At 35.8% G+C, this 17,528-nt stretch overlaps 1 protein-coding gene across 1 annotated transcript; it reads right to left on the bottom strand.

The window, feature by feature from the left end:
• Positions 1-320: 320 nt before the first annotated feature.
• LOC144446190 (acetylserotonin O-methyltransferase-like) lies at positions 321-1,352 on the bottom strand. The gene has a single exon (XM_078135944.1). It carries the CDS (start codon positions 1,350-1,352, stop codon positions 321-323), a length of 1,032 nt encoding a protein of 343 aa, XP_077992070.1.
• Positions 1,353-17,528: the final 16,176 nt, after the last annotated feature.

The following is a 17,528-nucleotide window of genomic DNA, read 5'->3' on the forward strand; positions in this document are numbered from 1 at the left end:
TGCATGCATACATACATACATACATACATACATACATACATACATACATACATACATACATACATACGAACAGGCAGACATCGGTATTACATTAGCTACCCCTGGGAGCAAACCATAATTGCTGAAAGGCTGTCTATATAGTTATAGATACGCTGTTTAAATACATTTGCCAGAAGCCAAATCAATGTTGTTTCTCAACAAAGAGCTTTGAAGTGTTCAATAAAGAGACCAACAATCTAACTACGGTAATACTACACTTTAGCTGTTCCATAGATTTACTATGATACGAGATGGGAATATACAAACACGTCGATGTTGTCTCAATACTTCCTAGCTAATACTGTATCATACACTGAACCACTTCGCTTAATTTGTACATCACTAAAACCATGTTTTTCTAGCAGTCCCTGCATCTCTACGCTATTCCTCTGCTTGCCTCCTTGGAACCACACCATCATCATCATGCAAATAGCACTGGTTGCTAGGGGCCCCGTTTTGTCATCATCGTACAGTGCCTCAATGATAAAAATACCTCCTCCTTTCTCCAGTGCTGTAAACGCGTTGCTCAGCAACTTATCGATGTGTTCTTCAGACCAATCATGGAGGATATTTGAGAGGATGAAAAGATCTGAAGCTGGAAGGGGATCTACGAAGAAATCTCCCTCTTGGTATCTTACATTAGGCGACTTCGGGTCTATCGGCGTGAAATCTTCTGCCATCTCGACAACTTTAGGTAGATCAAATACGGTGACTTTCATCTCAGGGTACGCGGCAGAGAGGGCATGTCCCAATGCGCCTGTACACCCACCAAGGTCACAAACTTTCTTGAAGGAAGACAGGTCGAAATCTTTAATGAGTTCTCGCATGAACACGGATGAATATGAATGCATTTCAGTCATAAATCCTCTCCGTTCGTCTGGATCGTTAAATAGATCATCGAAATAACCATGTTTGCCGAAAGTACGTTCTATCTGAGGTGCTCCTTCGCGTGCTGCATGAACTAAATTCCCAACTAGTGGATAGTCAGTTCTGCCCATGCCAATAAATAAGGGTCGCATCGACAGAGGGGTAGAAGACGTCAGATATTTTGAAGCAGATGGCGTATTGGCAAAACTGTCGCTTACCGCTGCTGCACTTCCTTCGCTGTCTTTTCGTAAAATTCCAATTCCAACGCAGGCGTTCAGAATTCTTTCCGTGCAACCAACATCGGCTTGAATTAGCTGCGCGATTTCGTCGACTGTCTTCGACCCGCTCTCTAATACGTCGAAAATCTTCAATTCGCAGGCAGCGATACATGCTTGAGTTTTCGTGTAAGACACCAAGAGCTCGTACAGTGCAAGTGGACTAGCCATGACTATATTCGAGATGGAAAATCGCTTTGGAAATCTTAAAGCTGTGTCCAGGAACAGTTATCGATCGAAAGGAAGATTTGTTTCAATATACAAACCTAGCCAACTATAATATATTATACATTTAATGCTAATATATAGAGCACTTTACTCATATATAACTGCCACGCGCTTAAGTATCACGTGTCTTTCAAACGCACTGAGAATTGAATAGCTATTCAAATATGATTCAATGGTTGCTAGTTCAACCTGCAAGATGCCATTAAGACGGCATTCAAGAGAAGAAGAATATAATGTAATGAACAAGCTTAAAACAATGGCTGCTTCATGCACAGAATATAAAACGGAACGCCAGAATATGAAGTAATTTCCCGATTGATGTTTTGCATTCAACAAGTAGGTGAAACCCCAGGAATTCAAATGCTATCACAGAAGTCTGTATTTGTGATACATTTGCAAAAACGTGTGAAACCTAATATATTTTTCGTCCAAATGGTTGGCGATTTTTCAAGGCTTAGAAATGTCTAGGTTTGCAGCAGTCACCTTTTACAACAAAGGTGGATAAATAATGAACTGAGAAAAATGCTATAAAGAGCTCTTAAAACATAAATGACGAAAAGTGATGGAAAATGACAATAATTTCTTAAACTTAGAACTAAAAGAACGATTTGATGTGTGATAAAATAAGTGAAAACAATTGTTGTTAATAGATGGAGTGTTTGCAATAAGGCCTAACAAAAAAATGTGTGGTTCCAATTACGCTCAATTTTAGAATATGTGGGGTAGGTAGATTTTTTATTTTATTTTATATTTTTTTCCATATGTGTGTGTCTAGTTCAGGTAGTTATGTTTGCCATTGTTTTCTATATGGTCTCTGTGTTATTGATTTCTTCTCATCAGATGTACAGCCATTAAAGATTGCAAGATCACTTTTCACAGCAGATGATTGTATGCGAGTCACCACCTGTCATTATAAATTGCAGAATCCAGGGCCTAAAGACTTATTTTCTGATGAGCCATCTGTTATAATACTATAAGTGCCACGAGCTGCATTTCTACTTTTTGGACATAATTTGTTTGAAAGTGTCCAAAATGGGCATTTATATCTACATGCAAATCGCCGTTTGAAATTTGAGCATTTAGAGCACAAAACGTCTTTTACTTGTCTGTTTACTTGACCAAGACAAAATGTGATCGACGTATATTGTACACACTGGGAAAAACACGTCGTCGTACGTATCCATATACATTTTTGTATGTAAATATATTAAAGTGTATGGTTTTGGTCTCATAAATTCAATTCCATACATTGTCTTTATCATACATCAACCATTAATGTAATAATGAACACAATCATAAGTTTTGAACTTATTTATTACCATGGCGATATACGAACACAGAAATTATTGATCTAATATGGGCATAGTATAGTGAAAGTCTGTATGACATGGATTAGTGATATCATAATATTGGTTTAGTAATCCCTATTATGATTAGTTAATAAACACAAGTTTTTAATCGAAAATCACAGTTTGAATACAAATGGTATTCACTTGCTAAATGATTGATCCACAAATGCTTTTGTTTCTGGTAATCAAAATGCCAGCAGTTAGTTTTCATTTAGACCGTAAAATACGTCGTGTTGTTCAGCCCTATCAGATTTCTAAACCACAGTTGTACGAAACTACCCAATACCCTGCACAGTCCAACCAGATTTGGTTGCAGCCAATTAAATATCGTTATGCTGTTAAAGGTGTCAAAATGACCATGTCAGCCTTTCAATGCTGTTTTATGAGACCAGCCACCTAATGCTGTCATAAGTTACTAACCATAGTCTAGTATTTTATCAAGTACAAACAATTGACAAATATCACCATAAAGACAATTGTTCTTATCAGAAGCAGAACTATTCTGTTTGATTTTAATCATTTTAATGACCTCTGTTTGAACTTCTAATCACAAGTTCAAAGCATGAAGTAAATATTTAGATCTAGCAGGCACATACAAGCAGTTTAATAAAGACTTGCGTGCTGGCTAATACCATGGCACAATTGTTGTATCTTAAGAACAAGTTTCAATTTTGCTCCATAATTGATAGCTCGTGCAGTGTCCATGGAACAACTGTGTAGCTGCTCAATGACTAGTACACATGCATGTCCTATACACTATGCCGTTTTTTACAAGGCGTGGTTTTACCCAAAGATGCATTGCAGCACAATGGCTACACATGTGCATTCTATATACTATGCGCATTCTCCATGCAGAGGGCGCTATTTACAATATCATCGTGAGGCAGCCAGTCACACATGCTTAGTTATGATATTAATGCTTAGTTATTTAGCATTTGACCGAGTACATATAAATTTACCATTATTTGGCCAATATTTACTGACATGTGCATGATAATTATTCACCTGTGAATCATTTTTATATGAATGCAGCATACAATATGATAACATATAACTTTTATATTGGTCAGAGATGATACATTGCTATGTACCAGTACTTGTACACAATTGAGACCAAAATTGTTAGAACAATGGTTTACACAAGTTCACTGGTGGTATTTTGAATTGGCATACACTTATTGCATATCTCACTGTACACACATGAAGCCATGAACTAATGTTACATACCTGCTCCAGCACTGTTTCTAACCATCGTCATCACACCCAACACTTTGATATTCTTTGGTTTCAGTACAACCAAGGTCTGGAAGAATCCTGCTACTGCTGCTGCACCACATTTGCCTCTGTAGATTAGATTAAATTAGATTGGATTAAAATTACAATTAAGATCATTATTTTCTCAGTGTTCTTTCCATCTCTTTGAAGGATATGACAACTAAGATGGAGGTACTGATGTAACATAAAGTTGAAATGTGCCACTTCTATAAGCTAGGAGTAGTATCCAATGCACGCATGAGCAAATTGTATTGTTTACTTGACCTTTGACATATAATGGGTATCCAATATGGCGGCATTCATGGAGTATTTAACACTGTCAGAAAAATGTCAACTCAGTTTGTTACATACCTGTGCATTCCTGCCATTGTACCACCATGCCTGATATCAGCACCACCAGTATCATATGTAACTCCCTAAGACAGCAAAACAAAATATATTTATTTTTACACTGTCATATTTAAGAAATAGTTCAAAATAGTCTCTATTTACACAAAGAAAATATATATTGGCATTATTTCATATCACAAGTTTTGATATTTTTTCAGTCACTTTTCCTTTTATAATTTTCGCTGCCATCTTCACTTGATAGATTATTCCTTCATGCAATGCTTATCTATGTTCAATGTGATTTGGTAAAGGATTCTGCTGTGTTTCTTGTGTCTCTGTTATTGTTAGTTTAAACTTTAAGGTTGAAATTTATCTATCTTTTGTGTCAAAAACGTAATGTCCCATAAGTGCATGAAACACAAAACCAACATCACTTCTACCACATAAAACGGATGTTTTCTTTGCGAGTGTACAAAACGTCAAGTGTGTACATACCTTTCCAACAATCATCAAGGTAGTGTCAATAGTACCTTCTCCAACATACTCAAGCTCAATAATCCTTCCCCTGTGACGATCAATGTGACGGGCACACCTGTCAACAGCAGCATGCAATGGATACTTTTCATCCAGAATAGCTTGGTCTGAGATGACATTGATCTGAAGAGTATATCATTGGGTTGATAGTCAACATGGAATTAAAAAGGGTTGTCATGGAAACACAACTCTCACTCAGGCTGAAAATAGATGTGTTGTCTGATGGTTGCTGCAAGATTTCAGTACCAGCACTGAGTGACCCATTGTGATTAAAGAATACTTGATTTTTTTATAGCATTGTTATTCCACTGTTTTTAATTTTTATTTTGCCCGGAAAAAAGAATCTAGCTAATCAAACAAAATCAATATGTAAAATTTGTGCATTATTCAAGACAAATGATATTGTCATAAACTGGTAATTGTTTATTTATAGGACAGTAAGATATACTTACTTTGGAATGATAAATTGGAAATTAATACAACATTTCAATCTATCTACTAAAGATCTTAATAATGCAATGGTTTATCATTCAGCATTAATGGCCTATCTCCAAAACTTGTGAAATAATACGTAGCAGAACAGTCAAAACATTGCATTTGTTTCTCACTTACCGTTCCAAAGTAACTATATATTACTGTCCTATTGATTCTTGGAACCATCAACAATATATTCTCAATGGCTTGATTATATGTGTGACAAATTACATGGTCAATGTCACAGCCCTATATGTGAAAAATTACATTATTACAAATAATAGTTATACAAAAGACTACTTACAGAAATTGATGTATCTTTGAATAATTCTTTGACATAGTCTTCTACTTTTGGTGCTGCCATACGTTCTGGATCGGATCCACCCACATCACGAGCCACCAATCTGAAGAAAAAGTTGTTAACAATTAAGCGCAAATGCCTATTGGATGTACTATCCAATGATAAATCCGGGTTAATTCATATAGGTAAGCATTCCTCCAAATAGTTCCTGTACAAGCAAAGAACTTCTAATTTTATAATGGTCTTCTCTGGAATGAATGAAGTAGTTTAGCTTTAGGAATATAAACCCATACAAATGTACACTACATAACACACAAAAAAGAAAACAAAATATATTGCAAATTTACATTAGAGGAAATGAACAAATTAAATAACATATTTTGTGAAGGGAAACATTTGAGAAGTATTTATCCATAGACAAGCGAGTCTAAAGGTAAAATGGAAGGTATAGCTGTGTGAGGGACCTGGTATATGCAACTGATGAGTCATATAACCAAGGAGTGACATGGTCCTATTTCCTACGTACTCTCGCAATTTTCCCTTCAATATGGTGCACAAAGGCTGGGTTGCACTTTACTAAATTACTGTTTGTGAAATTCAAATATGTTTTGTCTTTACATTCCACTCTCTATACCTTCAGCTAACTCACATTCCACTCTCTATACCTTCAGCTAACTCACCTTCCACTCTCTATACCTTCACCTAACTCACATTCCACTCTCTATACCTTCAGCTAACTCACCTTCCACTCTCTCTACCTTCAGCTAACTCACCTTCCACTCTCTATACCTTTAACTAACTCACCTTCCACTCTCTCTACCTTCAGCTAACTTACCTTCCACTCTCTATACCTTAAGCTAACTCACCTTCCACTCTCTCTACCTTCAGCTAACTTACCTTCCACTCTCTATACCTTCAGCTAACTCACCTTCAACTCTCTATACCTCCAGCTAACTTACCTTCCACTCTCTATACCTTCAGCTAACTCGCCTTCAACTCTCTATACCTTCAGCTAACTTACTTTCCACTCTCTATAGTTTCAGCTAACTTACCTTCCACTCCCTATACCTTCAGCCAACTTGCGTACTTTCCCACTCTCTTCTTCTGATCACTCTCTCTGACTAAGGCTATGAATGTAAAGTACAATGAATTATAATGGAGGTAATAATTTACATAATATTGTACACTGTGAACACCATTCCATCACTTGTGGGTAACTATATTTTAAAGTGAAACTCCCGCTGTCCAATATTAAAGTTGACAACAGATAACGGTTCAATAATATCTGACGAAAGTCCTAAGACTACTGAAAGAGTTGAAAAAATATCATGAAATTGAATGGAAATATCGATAAAATTAATTTTAATGAGATGATTTCTTTCACATGTGTAAGTGTGTCCCTTTGCCCGAAAGGGATAGTTGGTACAAAATGAGATTATATGTTTTGTACGTAATTTTGTGGCTTAATTAAAAGTTACTCACAGTGTTATACAGCATACTACACCACAACTTGACTGGAGTTTAATCTGGAATTAAGATATAACTTATAAACGATACGATGACGTAATTTATTATACGTATAATAAAACACATGGAATCACTGTTATGCAATCAACTGTTTTAACAGTGCAAGGAGACGTACGGTTTGCAATGTGACAGAAAGGCATGCAATGACGTCATTGGTATTGTAGTACAATAGCTTAATCTAGGTTTTATGTAGGTATTTTCACTGGAGTAAAACAACAAAGAAAAACCCATATTCGTCCACATAAATCACCTCCAGTAATCCAATGTACGTACGACAGATCTATCTAAAATTTGAAGTTCTCTCTATAATCTTGATCCCTTGTACAGCTGTAAGTAAATATTCGAATTGAAGGAAACCTATGACATGTCAACATTAGTAGTTTTACCCATTTCGTACCTCTATTATTGAGATTGGATTTACAGTTTATACCAAATCGAATTGTTTACCTGATTAAATTTTCAAGGGAAGTTTATCGTGAATAAATGTATCATTGTTTCTCATACCATTATTTCATTCTATATCAATTATTTTGTAATTGGGGAGACAAGAACTGAATGAGAACTGAAGTTGAGACAAAACAGACACTTGATGTTAAAGGGTTTGTAAATATTGTGCTCGTAGTACCCTTTCGAAGCACATTTTTGAAAAACATCCCGAAGATGTGTCTATAAGACATTTGTATAAGCAAAGGGGATCGACCCAGGCTTTAAATATTGTTTGTTTATAATTAACAAACAAACAAACAAACAAATGTGATTAAACAAGAGACTACAGATAGCAACATATGACAAAGTTTCAAAAGATCGCCACGAAAAGATTTACCTAAAGAGTATGTTGTAATTTGTATATAATACAAAAAGTTGTATTTCTCCGGGCGGGGGTAGGGGGTGGCTTGAGTTGTATTTATTTCAGCGACATTTTCATCCAAAACATAAATATATTATTTATATAGTTTCTAGGGGTCAGACACGATCAGCATGGCTACTTTCTGACTCCTGTTATCCAATTTAACTTTTCCTTTCGACATACTTATTTTTATTTGTGGTTTTAATTTTAGTTTTAGTTAATAAATATAAAAATCAATCAATTCAATCAAACGACCATACATACAAGTAATAAAGAATACACTGACAATCAATTAAAGTAAAATATTCTGTTTATAACAACGACTACTGAAAAAGTGAATGATAAACATTTCAGAAAAAATACTTGGTACAATCTTCTAGCCACAGTAAAACACTGTACTACATTGTTGACACGGCTAGATATGAACAGGCGACAGTTCACCTTTATATTAGGTTAAAAGTCAAATATAGTGTTACTCAATCATGTCTTTCGACTATAAACGGCTTTCTCTTCATTTCTTTTTCCATGGCTTCACTCTGAGAGCGATACTGGCCAAAACTATTTATATTGTCTTTGCAGTCATTGTCTATGTATTCAATGATGGTAGCAAGTGACTTCTCAAGTCGTCTGTTCTTTCTCATTAATGAGAAAACGTTCAACAAGAGTTGCTTGCAATTACTGCTCGCCGGTTTTGCATTCTTGAGGCAGTTCTGTGACGTCACAACATAGTTCGGTGATATCACCCCCACAGTTTGAGGACATCTCCACACAGCCACTGCTCTGGTGAGCACTGTGTCCTGTGATATTATCATTAGCTTGTTCTTTGAATTGTTTCAAAGTATTTTTCATTTTGGATAGTTCTTTGTCCATTCTTTCTGTATTCTCTGTTACTTCCTGAATGGTCTGATACAACTCGTTCCGGTTTCTCTCCAAAGCGATTATATTCGCTAAACTTTCAGTTTCATGTTTTCTTCTACTACCATGTTGAATTGCTGACTTGTGATATTACGACTGTCAGCATTTTGTGACGCGGTGCATGACGATCGAGTGCCATCCTTTGCCACTACGACATTACTTATCCACTCCATCATGCTGTTAAACATGGCGCCAAGTTGATTTATTTCTCCTTCATGGCTGTTATCACTCTTTTCAACTTTCCGTTGTCTTCGAAAACCCCAGGAACGAAAATGTTTGCAAAGACAGGAATTGTGCGTTTGCAGTTCTCTGATACGTAAAATGACATCATCAAACGCTATTTGGAATAAATCCAAAGTCCAGTTATTCCTGCAATCGAAAAAGATAGTTTGTATGAACAATAGCATATGTAGAATGGAAAGATCATTTCAATTCTACTTTTGATGATGCTGAGACTAAAGTCACCCCACATATACAATGTCCAATGTACAGACACTTAACTAAACACGCAGTAGTCATCCGCCATCTTTCAAACTGTCTTTAGTGTCAATAAAACCGTATACTTACCCCGTCATGTCTACTCGGTTTTGGTAAATTCTCTCGATTGAGATAGTTGTCGAACTTCTAGACATATTGTTATGCATGTTTTGATTAGACCTCAAGTATCCTGTCTTGTACAACAACTTGAACAATTTAGATTTCTATGAGCAGAACGAGTAGACTCTTTGCTTTACATAGAATGCATTTGCAATGTAAACACAACCACGCGTGTTGCCTAGTAACAGAGGTCCGTTGAATTGCCACGTGAGAGCGAACGAGAAACTTTTGACCAATAGAATTCGACGCGATCAAAAAGATATGCAAATGACTTCGTTGACCGTTTATATTAATGAGCAGCAGTAAAAACGCAAAAGTCTGAGGTCTGATGGGAAAGATAATCATTACAAATTGATCACTAGCTTACCATCCAATATTTTGTAACAATAGCATCGTAATTAAACGGTTCACTAAAAGTATGGTAAACAACAGCACACCGATTCGTTACTTACCTATGATTTCGCTTTTCAGTTGCCAATGGCGCCCTCTAGAGTGAAAAGTGAAACCTCCGCTGTCCAATATTAAAGTTGAAAACAGATAACGTCTCAAGAATAATTGTTAAAAGATGAAAGTACCAAGACTACTGGAAGTGTTGAAAAAATATTAAATTGAATGGAAATAAAGATAATTGTGAATGAGGTGATTTCTATCTCATGTGTAATTATTTCCCGTTTCCCGAAAAGGATACCAAGTACAAGCTGAGATTTTACGTTTTGGACATACGTTTCGTGGCCTATTTGAAAGTTACTCACAGTGTTCTATAACATACTTAATCACAACTGCCAATAGACTGAACTGAAATCCGGTACATGTGTATTAAGATATCACTTATAAACGATACGATGACGTAATTCATTATACGTATAATAAAATGTATATGATTAACATAGCTATTCTCTGACTCCTGTTATCCAATTTAACTTTTCCTTTTGACATACTTATTTTCATTTGTGGTTTTTATTTTTGGTTAATAAATATAATTCAATCAATTCAATCAAACGACCATACAGACAAGTACTAAAGAATACCCTGTCAATCAACTGAGTAATATATTCTGTTTATATACAACGACTACTAAAAAAATGAATGATAAATTATTGAGAAAAAAATACTAAAAATTATTAATCTTTCAAATTACTCATTAAAAGTTTTGTATTCCAACAGTTACTATTTGTAGAAACAAATGTATGTGCCTTTGGGTGGTTTTCAGTTTGCAATCTGGTGTTTTAAAGAGGCTATTTTCAGTTGAAGGCTATTTTTATTCTGTCTTCTATATTATGTATCAATACAATCGTAGACACACGCATCTGCAACCCCATACTCTAATATGTGAACAGATGTTCAACCGTTACGTGTCTATTTCCTCAGCCGAAGTCTTTCTTTTTATTTTATTTTGGTGCCACGTCTTAGAAAGACACAATGGGTGAAGACTCTGCTTGCCGATATGTGACAGTAGTACTGTTGTTATACTGGTTAATATTGGCCACTTTCATCATTTTCGGTTTAATGTATTTTGAGAAAGGTGAGTGCATTTATTGTAACAAAGTCATGTGTTGTCATTGTCATTCAAAAAGCAAACAGCGTATAGTTCCAAGGTATCACACCAGGCCAGCCTTGTGATATGGACCATTGGACATGGTGTTTACATGAAATATCACAGTACAGTTGGACTTCAACTCGAAGATGTATGTGTTTTAGCACTATTGTGATATTCGTGTCACATTTTACATGTAAATACCATTTATTTCCAAGTAGCCTAGAAAGCAGAGTGTTCAATAAAAGAGTACTGTTCTGCTTTTGTGAAGTAAAAGATTTATCAAGCGGAAATTCACAGGATAACAAATACCAGCATGTATATTTTGATAGATTGACATGTGAAAAGAAAATGAAATGTCACTGCAAATGTTGCTTTTGTCATAAAGATGAATGGCGTTCTTGTGATAATATGATATGGAAACTTCAATCCAAGTCAACACTGTCTACAAGAAAGAAAACAACGGATATGACACTGACTACCAAGAACCCAACATCGATGGTTTCAACGGTATTCACACCGACTACCACGAAGCCATCTACGGTATTCACACCGACTACTACGAAACCAACTATGGTACCATCTACGGTATCAACAACGAGTACCAACAATCCTTTGATCAACATTGAAAGCACTGCAGGTTGGTGAAAACTGAAATTAGCAAACTGAATTGCTATGAAGCAAATTTCTTATTTCACGAAATGTAAAATGTCACAATCCCTGAAGGGGCAGATAACATCAGGCCCGATGTAAACTGAATGCCTCCCATGAGGACAAAGGTTTTTTTATTAGCTTCAACACACATTATCAGATTGCAAAATTCTGAGCTACCATACATGTTATTATTTTTTATTTTATTATTTGACTTTATTTAAAATCGATAGACTGTTGAGCCAAAGGCTCTTCTCACACAGTGTCAAGAAAAAAAATATTCAATATATACATTAAAAATACCAAGACGTAAAAATACAAACAAATAAAATTACTAAGCATGTAATATGAAGATATTGTCTGCTTTCTGAAATCAATGGCTTCGTGTGTTACATATAAGCAAATAAATATACTGTGTATATTTGGCGATTGAAATTCTTGTATTAATTGTCATTACTAGTATTATGGTGAAATAATATTCTCAATTCAGCTTTCTTTCTTTTGAAATTAAGCCACAACAACAGTTTTTATTCATATATGTTAACCTGACTGGTTCGTACTCTTGTCAATACAAATCTTAAATTTTAAAAGTGTAACTTATATATACGTCTCTGTTTTTGTGGTCTATTATGTACCTGATCAAACAAAACGTTTCCATATCATTATGTTGTCCTTTTATTGAGGCACTGATTGATATCACTTTCAGGTTGCCCTATTTTTATCTGTTTCTCATAACCCGAACGACCCACATTTTCAGCTTTGACATCAAGATAAAAACAGACAGATAGACAGACAGACAGACAGACAGACAGACAGACAGACAGACAGTCAGTCAGTCAGTCAGTCAGTCAGTCAGTCAGTCAGTCAGTCACAACATAAACTTTACGAAATACATATGGTTTTTTAACCTGATGGAAAAGTTCAACTTATTTTTCTTGCATAGTTCTGTACTATCACATGTGGGTAGTTTTATGTGTGGGATTAGTTATTTATTTGTATATGGCTGTCTTTTCTATTAACTGTACCTGTATCTGTTTTAATCTAGTGTTACCAGTATGTGAAGCCGGGTGGCAACATTTTCAATCATCCTGCTACTATTTCTCAACTGAAAGGTTGAAATGGCATGATGCCCGTAATCATTGTCATACTATGTCAGCCCACCTTGTCAAAGATGATAACCAGGAACTCAATGACTTTCTGTCTGGGTATATAAAGACGATGAATTTTAGCAACTGTGATCCATTATTTATGTGTAATTATTCAATTGGACTGTTCTACGAGGTTAGTGAATTATATGTTATGCAAAATTATTATGCTATATATCAATTTGTTTTAATATGATGTGACCAGAATGTGAAGCTGGATGACAACAACACAAATCGCCCTGCTACTATATCTCAACTGAAAAGTTGACATGGCATGATGCTCGTAGTTACTGTCAAACTATGTCAGCTGATCTGGTCAAGGATCTGCCTGTTTTCCTAACAGGGTATATAAACACTAGGGAATTCAACAACTACTAGTAGTGGTGGTGGTGGTGGTGGTAGTAGTAGTAGTAGTAGTAGTAGTAGTAGTAGTAGTGGTAGTGGTGGTGGTGGTGGTGGTGGTGGTGGTGGTGGTGGTGGTGGTGGTGGTGGTGGTGATGGTGGTATTAGTAGTAGTTTATTTAATATTATTGTGACTTGCAAGTCAAGGAGTTGCTCAGCCAAATGCACTTAAAAGCCACCAATAAATACACATTATATTTTACAGTAGGTTGAGAGCACAACAAATAAAGAAATACACCTATCAACTGGCAAAACAAATCAAGTAAAACATACAATAGCTCTCTTTGTTTATAAAATGCCTTTTCTATAAATTTTGAAAGTGTTCTTACTGGTCCGGAGAGAAAGCTACTTAGTTTTTCTTCCTGTGTCATGGCCTGTAGGTTAATTTTTAGAATAGAGCTCATTTGAGATCGTGATATTGAGCACATGCAAACAAAAATGACATTCATCTTCCTACTTATTTTAAATACTAAATCTACAAATTCTTTCATTTACCAACTCGTGCCTTAAACATCTTGTTTCAATACGTATAGTGGTAAGATGCCCATACGAAACTGTCTATAATGACCCTTTAACTTTGAGAACGGACTCGTATACTTATCGAGTTTACATATTTCAACTTAAATTGAACGTATGTACGCAGTTTAGGCTTGTGATGTAGATTTACAGTCAATGTTTCTTGCATATTTGACAAGTTTTTCTTAATACCAACATCAATAAGACTTTGACTCTCTTCATCAATAATATCAACAATTTTGTGAACATCTGAAGAGAAATTAATGTACACGTGATCCTGGTTGGTTATTTCCATTTAGTTATTCTGTCGGCCTTAATTACGAGGTTTGTATAGATATCATGGACATATATTTCAATTGGTTAAAACTGTTTCATGCTAAATACTTTAATGCTTGCTTATATTCGTATATAAAACTCCTAGTACCTAACCATTAGGGTAATGGAAAACGCCGTCATAAATAACCAAGACTCAGCTAGCGACTGAATTGTTCAAAGGGTCATTTCTGGACCCTCGGAAATAACTCACCCCTCCCCTCCCCTCCCCTCTCCCTCTGTGTTGATTTTCGTGCAAACTAATAAGACAAATTACCATAATCTTGGAAATTTCTATGTACGTCATTAGTGGATTGTTACTTAAATGAAACGGAGCTTTCCATTGGCCTATTAGATTCAAAATGGTGCATTCTTATTTCCCTCATTAGCATATTGTCTCTACTTTTGAAAAATTATATCGCGTATTCTAATTATTGCTTCTGCGCAAGAAATAAATGAAACGAAACTTGTTGCGTTTATGTCATTTTGTGAGAACGATTACTCAGGTGCAGCCAACGAAGCTGCTGGTGCAAAAGGCTGTTCGTACATGATTTTTCAGTGGGCGGGCAATTTCATGAATTCCAAGGTTGGCCAGAGTGAGGGGAAAAATGGCCCGGTATTTCAGCAGGCAACATATATTTCAGCTGTATGATATGGGGGTAAAGGGAAGGCAGTGGGCAAAGCGGGCAGTTTTCGATATATTTTCAAGAAGTTAGTGAACAAATTTTCCTATTATTTTACAATATTCACAAAATGTAAATTAATTATGTAATACAATAATAAATTTGTGACCACGTGTGTCATCGAAACTGGTGAGGCAGTGTTGACACTACAGCACAATCTAGTAGTCAACTGACAACTGTCAATACGTATATATTAGAAGGAGAAATTGTTTTGTTGTGAGTATATCAAATAGCATCCTCAGTAAATTGCGATGAGCGGGCAGTGGGCTGGACCTCATTACTCATATTAGACAACTTGGCCTGTCATCTTACAATTGCCTTCTATCTGCAATGTCGAATTACCAAATTAAATTTCTTGTGTACACCACAACGTCGTCGCGCTACCATACATGAGCTTACTTCAACTTAACCTGACAAAAAATGTTAAGTAGTTGCACGTCCCATTGTTTCATGACTGTCTCAAAAACAGCTGAATGACAGTCATGTTTGTCGTTAAAAAACACAAATCAAGGAAAGGAAAAGTCATTCAATTCAAATACGTACGTACTCATGTTATCAAAGATGGATTAACCCATGATCCCGATGTTCATCCTCACGGCCAAACAACCAAACTTGGTCTGTGCAGTCACAAATTATATTAGGAACAACAATTTCCACTTATAGAATTAGTTTAATAATATTCAAACACTTGCGAGAAGCATTCTCTTTGCATCTGATTATATACGTGATTGAGTAATTGGAAGAGTTTTCGTTAATCGAGATGATCATGTAATCATTTATATGAACAAAACCAAAGTGCTTACATTATATTTAATATCGGGTATACATATAAAATGAGTTATTGCCACATTCTCGCAAACCAGAGCTGATATTTCTAACTCGATACCTCTTGACGGTGCGTCTTGGACGGTGCCGTAAAAGAGGCCGTGGTTTACGACGATATTCTCTGACAGACAACAACAATACTTATAGCATTCTTTTAATATTTCTGAATACCATTTATCTGTTTCTGAACAGATAGCAATTAGTTTGCGATGGCTAGATGGAACAACGCCTGACTTTATACCATGGAATGAGGGAGAGCCGAACGAGGGCTTTTTACCAAAATCAGTTCAACTGGATGTGCGAACTCTTGATCAGCCATCTCTATTGTGGAATGACGTATTGTTCACTTTCTACATTTCTGAATATCGCTACATATGTGAAAAAACAATTTCTTAACTTTTGAATGAAACCCACCGCATATTTTCATGTTGACGTAGTGGTCATTATGAGATCTGATGATTTGACATCTTTAGGATTTGTACACTAGTCAACTAAAAGAGGTTTATTGATTATAATATTGTTGATTAATTTATTCATTCTTTATCCTCATTCATTTAGTATGAAGCCTTAAGTACGTGTAGTTGAGAAAATCAAAACATTAAGACCTTGATTAACTTAAGGAAATAATACCGATCATTTTACATTAGCTACCTATGAAAGGCTTGTACAAAAGATTAATTGTTTGTACTATACATGTAATGCGAAAATACCAGGCTGTGATCGGGGTTTGGGCAGCTATCCATCATACGGTCTGAATTTATCTATAAGTAAGAACAAGCGTGTCGTTCAGTTAAATCTACCGAATACCATTGTATTGGGTTGTAAGCAGTGGTTGAAACTATAATAGTTCTGAGGTTGATATATATCACTAAAAGTGTCTTTTATTAATTAAAACTACAATTTTTTTGTACAACGCCCGACTACTGCTAACTTTGTAATGTTACTATTACCATACCCAGTTATCCACCTACCTTGCTTCATATATTACTCCCTTGAAGTTCGTCTATCCAAACAAAACTCAGTAACAAATAAAGGTAATAAAGAGGTATTTTTCACAGTCTAAATACGCTATGCTTCTTCGCTGTAAATGTTGCTATTTTTTAATCACATTAATGATCGCCCTATGCCACTTGCCTTTTCACACAAGCTATTAACCACACATTTTACGGTACCCATGCATTTAGGGTTATGTATAGCTGCAATAATTGTAGCATTTGCTGTGGTTTTGAGGGCTTTTTCGTCTGTTTTTTTGCCTTTTTTCGTTCCGATGTTTAATCCGAATCAAACGCTACAATTCCTATATAATGCAATCGCAAATAGACGAGATCACGTTGAAAACGTGAGCGAGATGTAAGCGTACCTCCCGTTTCAAAATGCTGCGTGCATTGCTACATTTGCCGATTTTGCCGGAGTTGGGGTACCTCTGAACACTTCTTAGGTCTTGAAGGCTCCGTAATATTAATGTTGGCGTTAGGAAATGTCCGTTTTTTTGCCAGGTAAGGCGTAATTTAGCAGATAAATCCGCCCAACTTTGCGACTCACATCTGAATCGCTTCCGTCTATTTGCGTTTCCATTACAGGAAATGTAGCGTTTGATTCGGGTTAAACATCGGAACGAAAAAGGCACAAAAACAGACAAAAAAGCCGTCAAAATCACAGTAAACGCTACAATTATTACATCTAGGTGATGTACTGATACGAACATTCAACAAGCCACCTTAAGTGTTTTAGAGAGATATGATAAAGAACTACCATTAAACGTGGTGTTAGAAAACTTGACCACACTCTCTACAAGCTGAATTTCCTTGCACCGTTTTACCATTGCACTGTGTAAAGTTTTATAGTTTTATTACTGTTGCCATCCCTGCGTGTGATGAATAAAGTGCTTTTCTGATTCTGATT

The sequence above is a fragment of the Glandiceps talaboti genome, chromosome 15 (assembly GCF_964340395.1).
Source record: "Glandiceps talaboti chromosome 15, keGlaTala1.1, whole genome shotgun sequence".
Taxonomy (NCBI): Eukaryota; Metazoa; Hemichordata; class Enteropneusta; family Spengelidae; genus Glandiceps; species Glandiceps talaboti.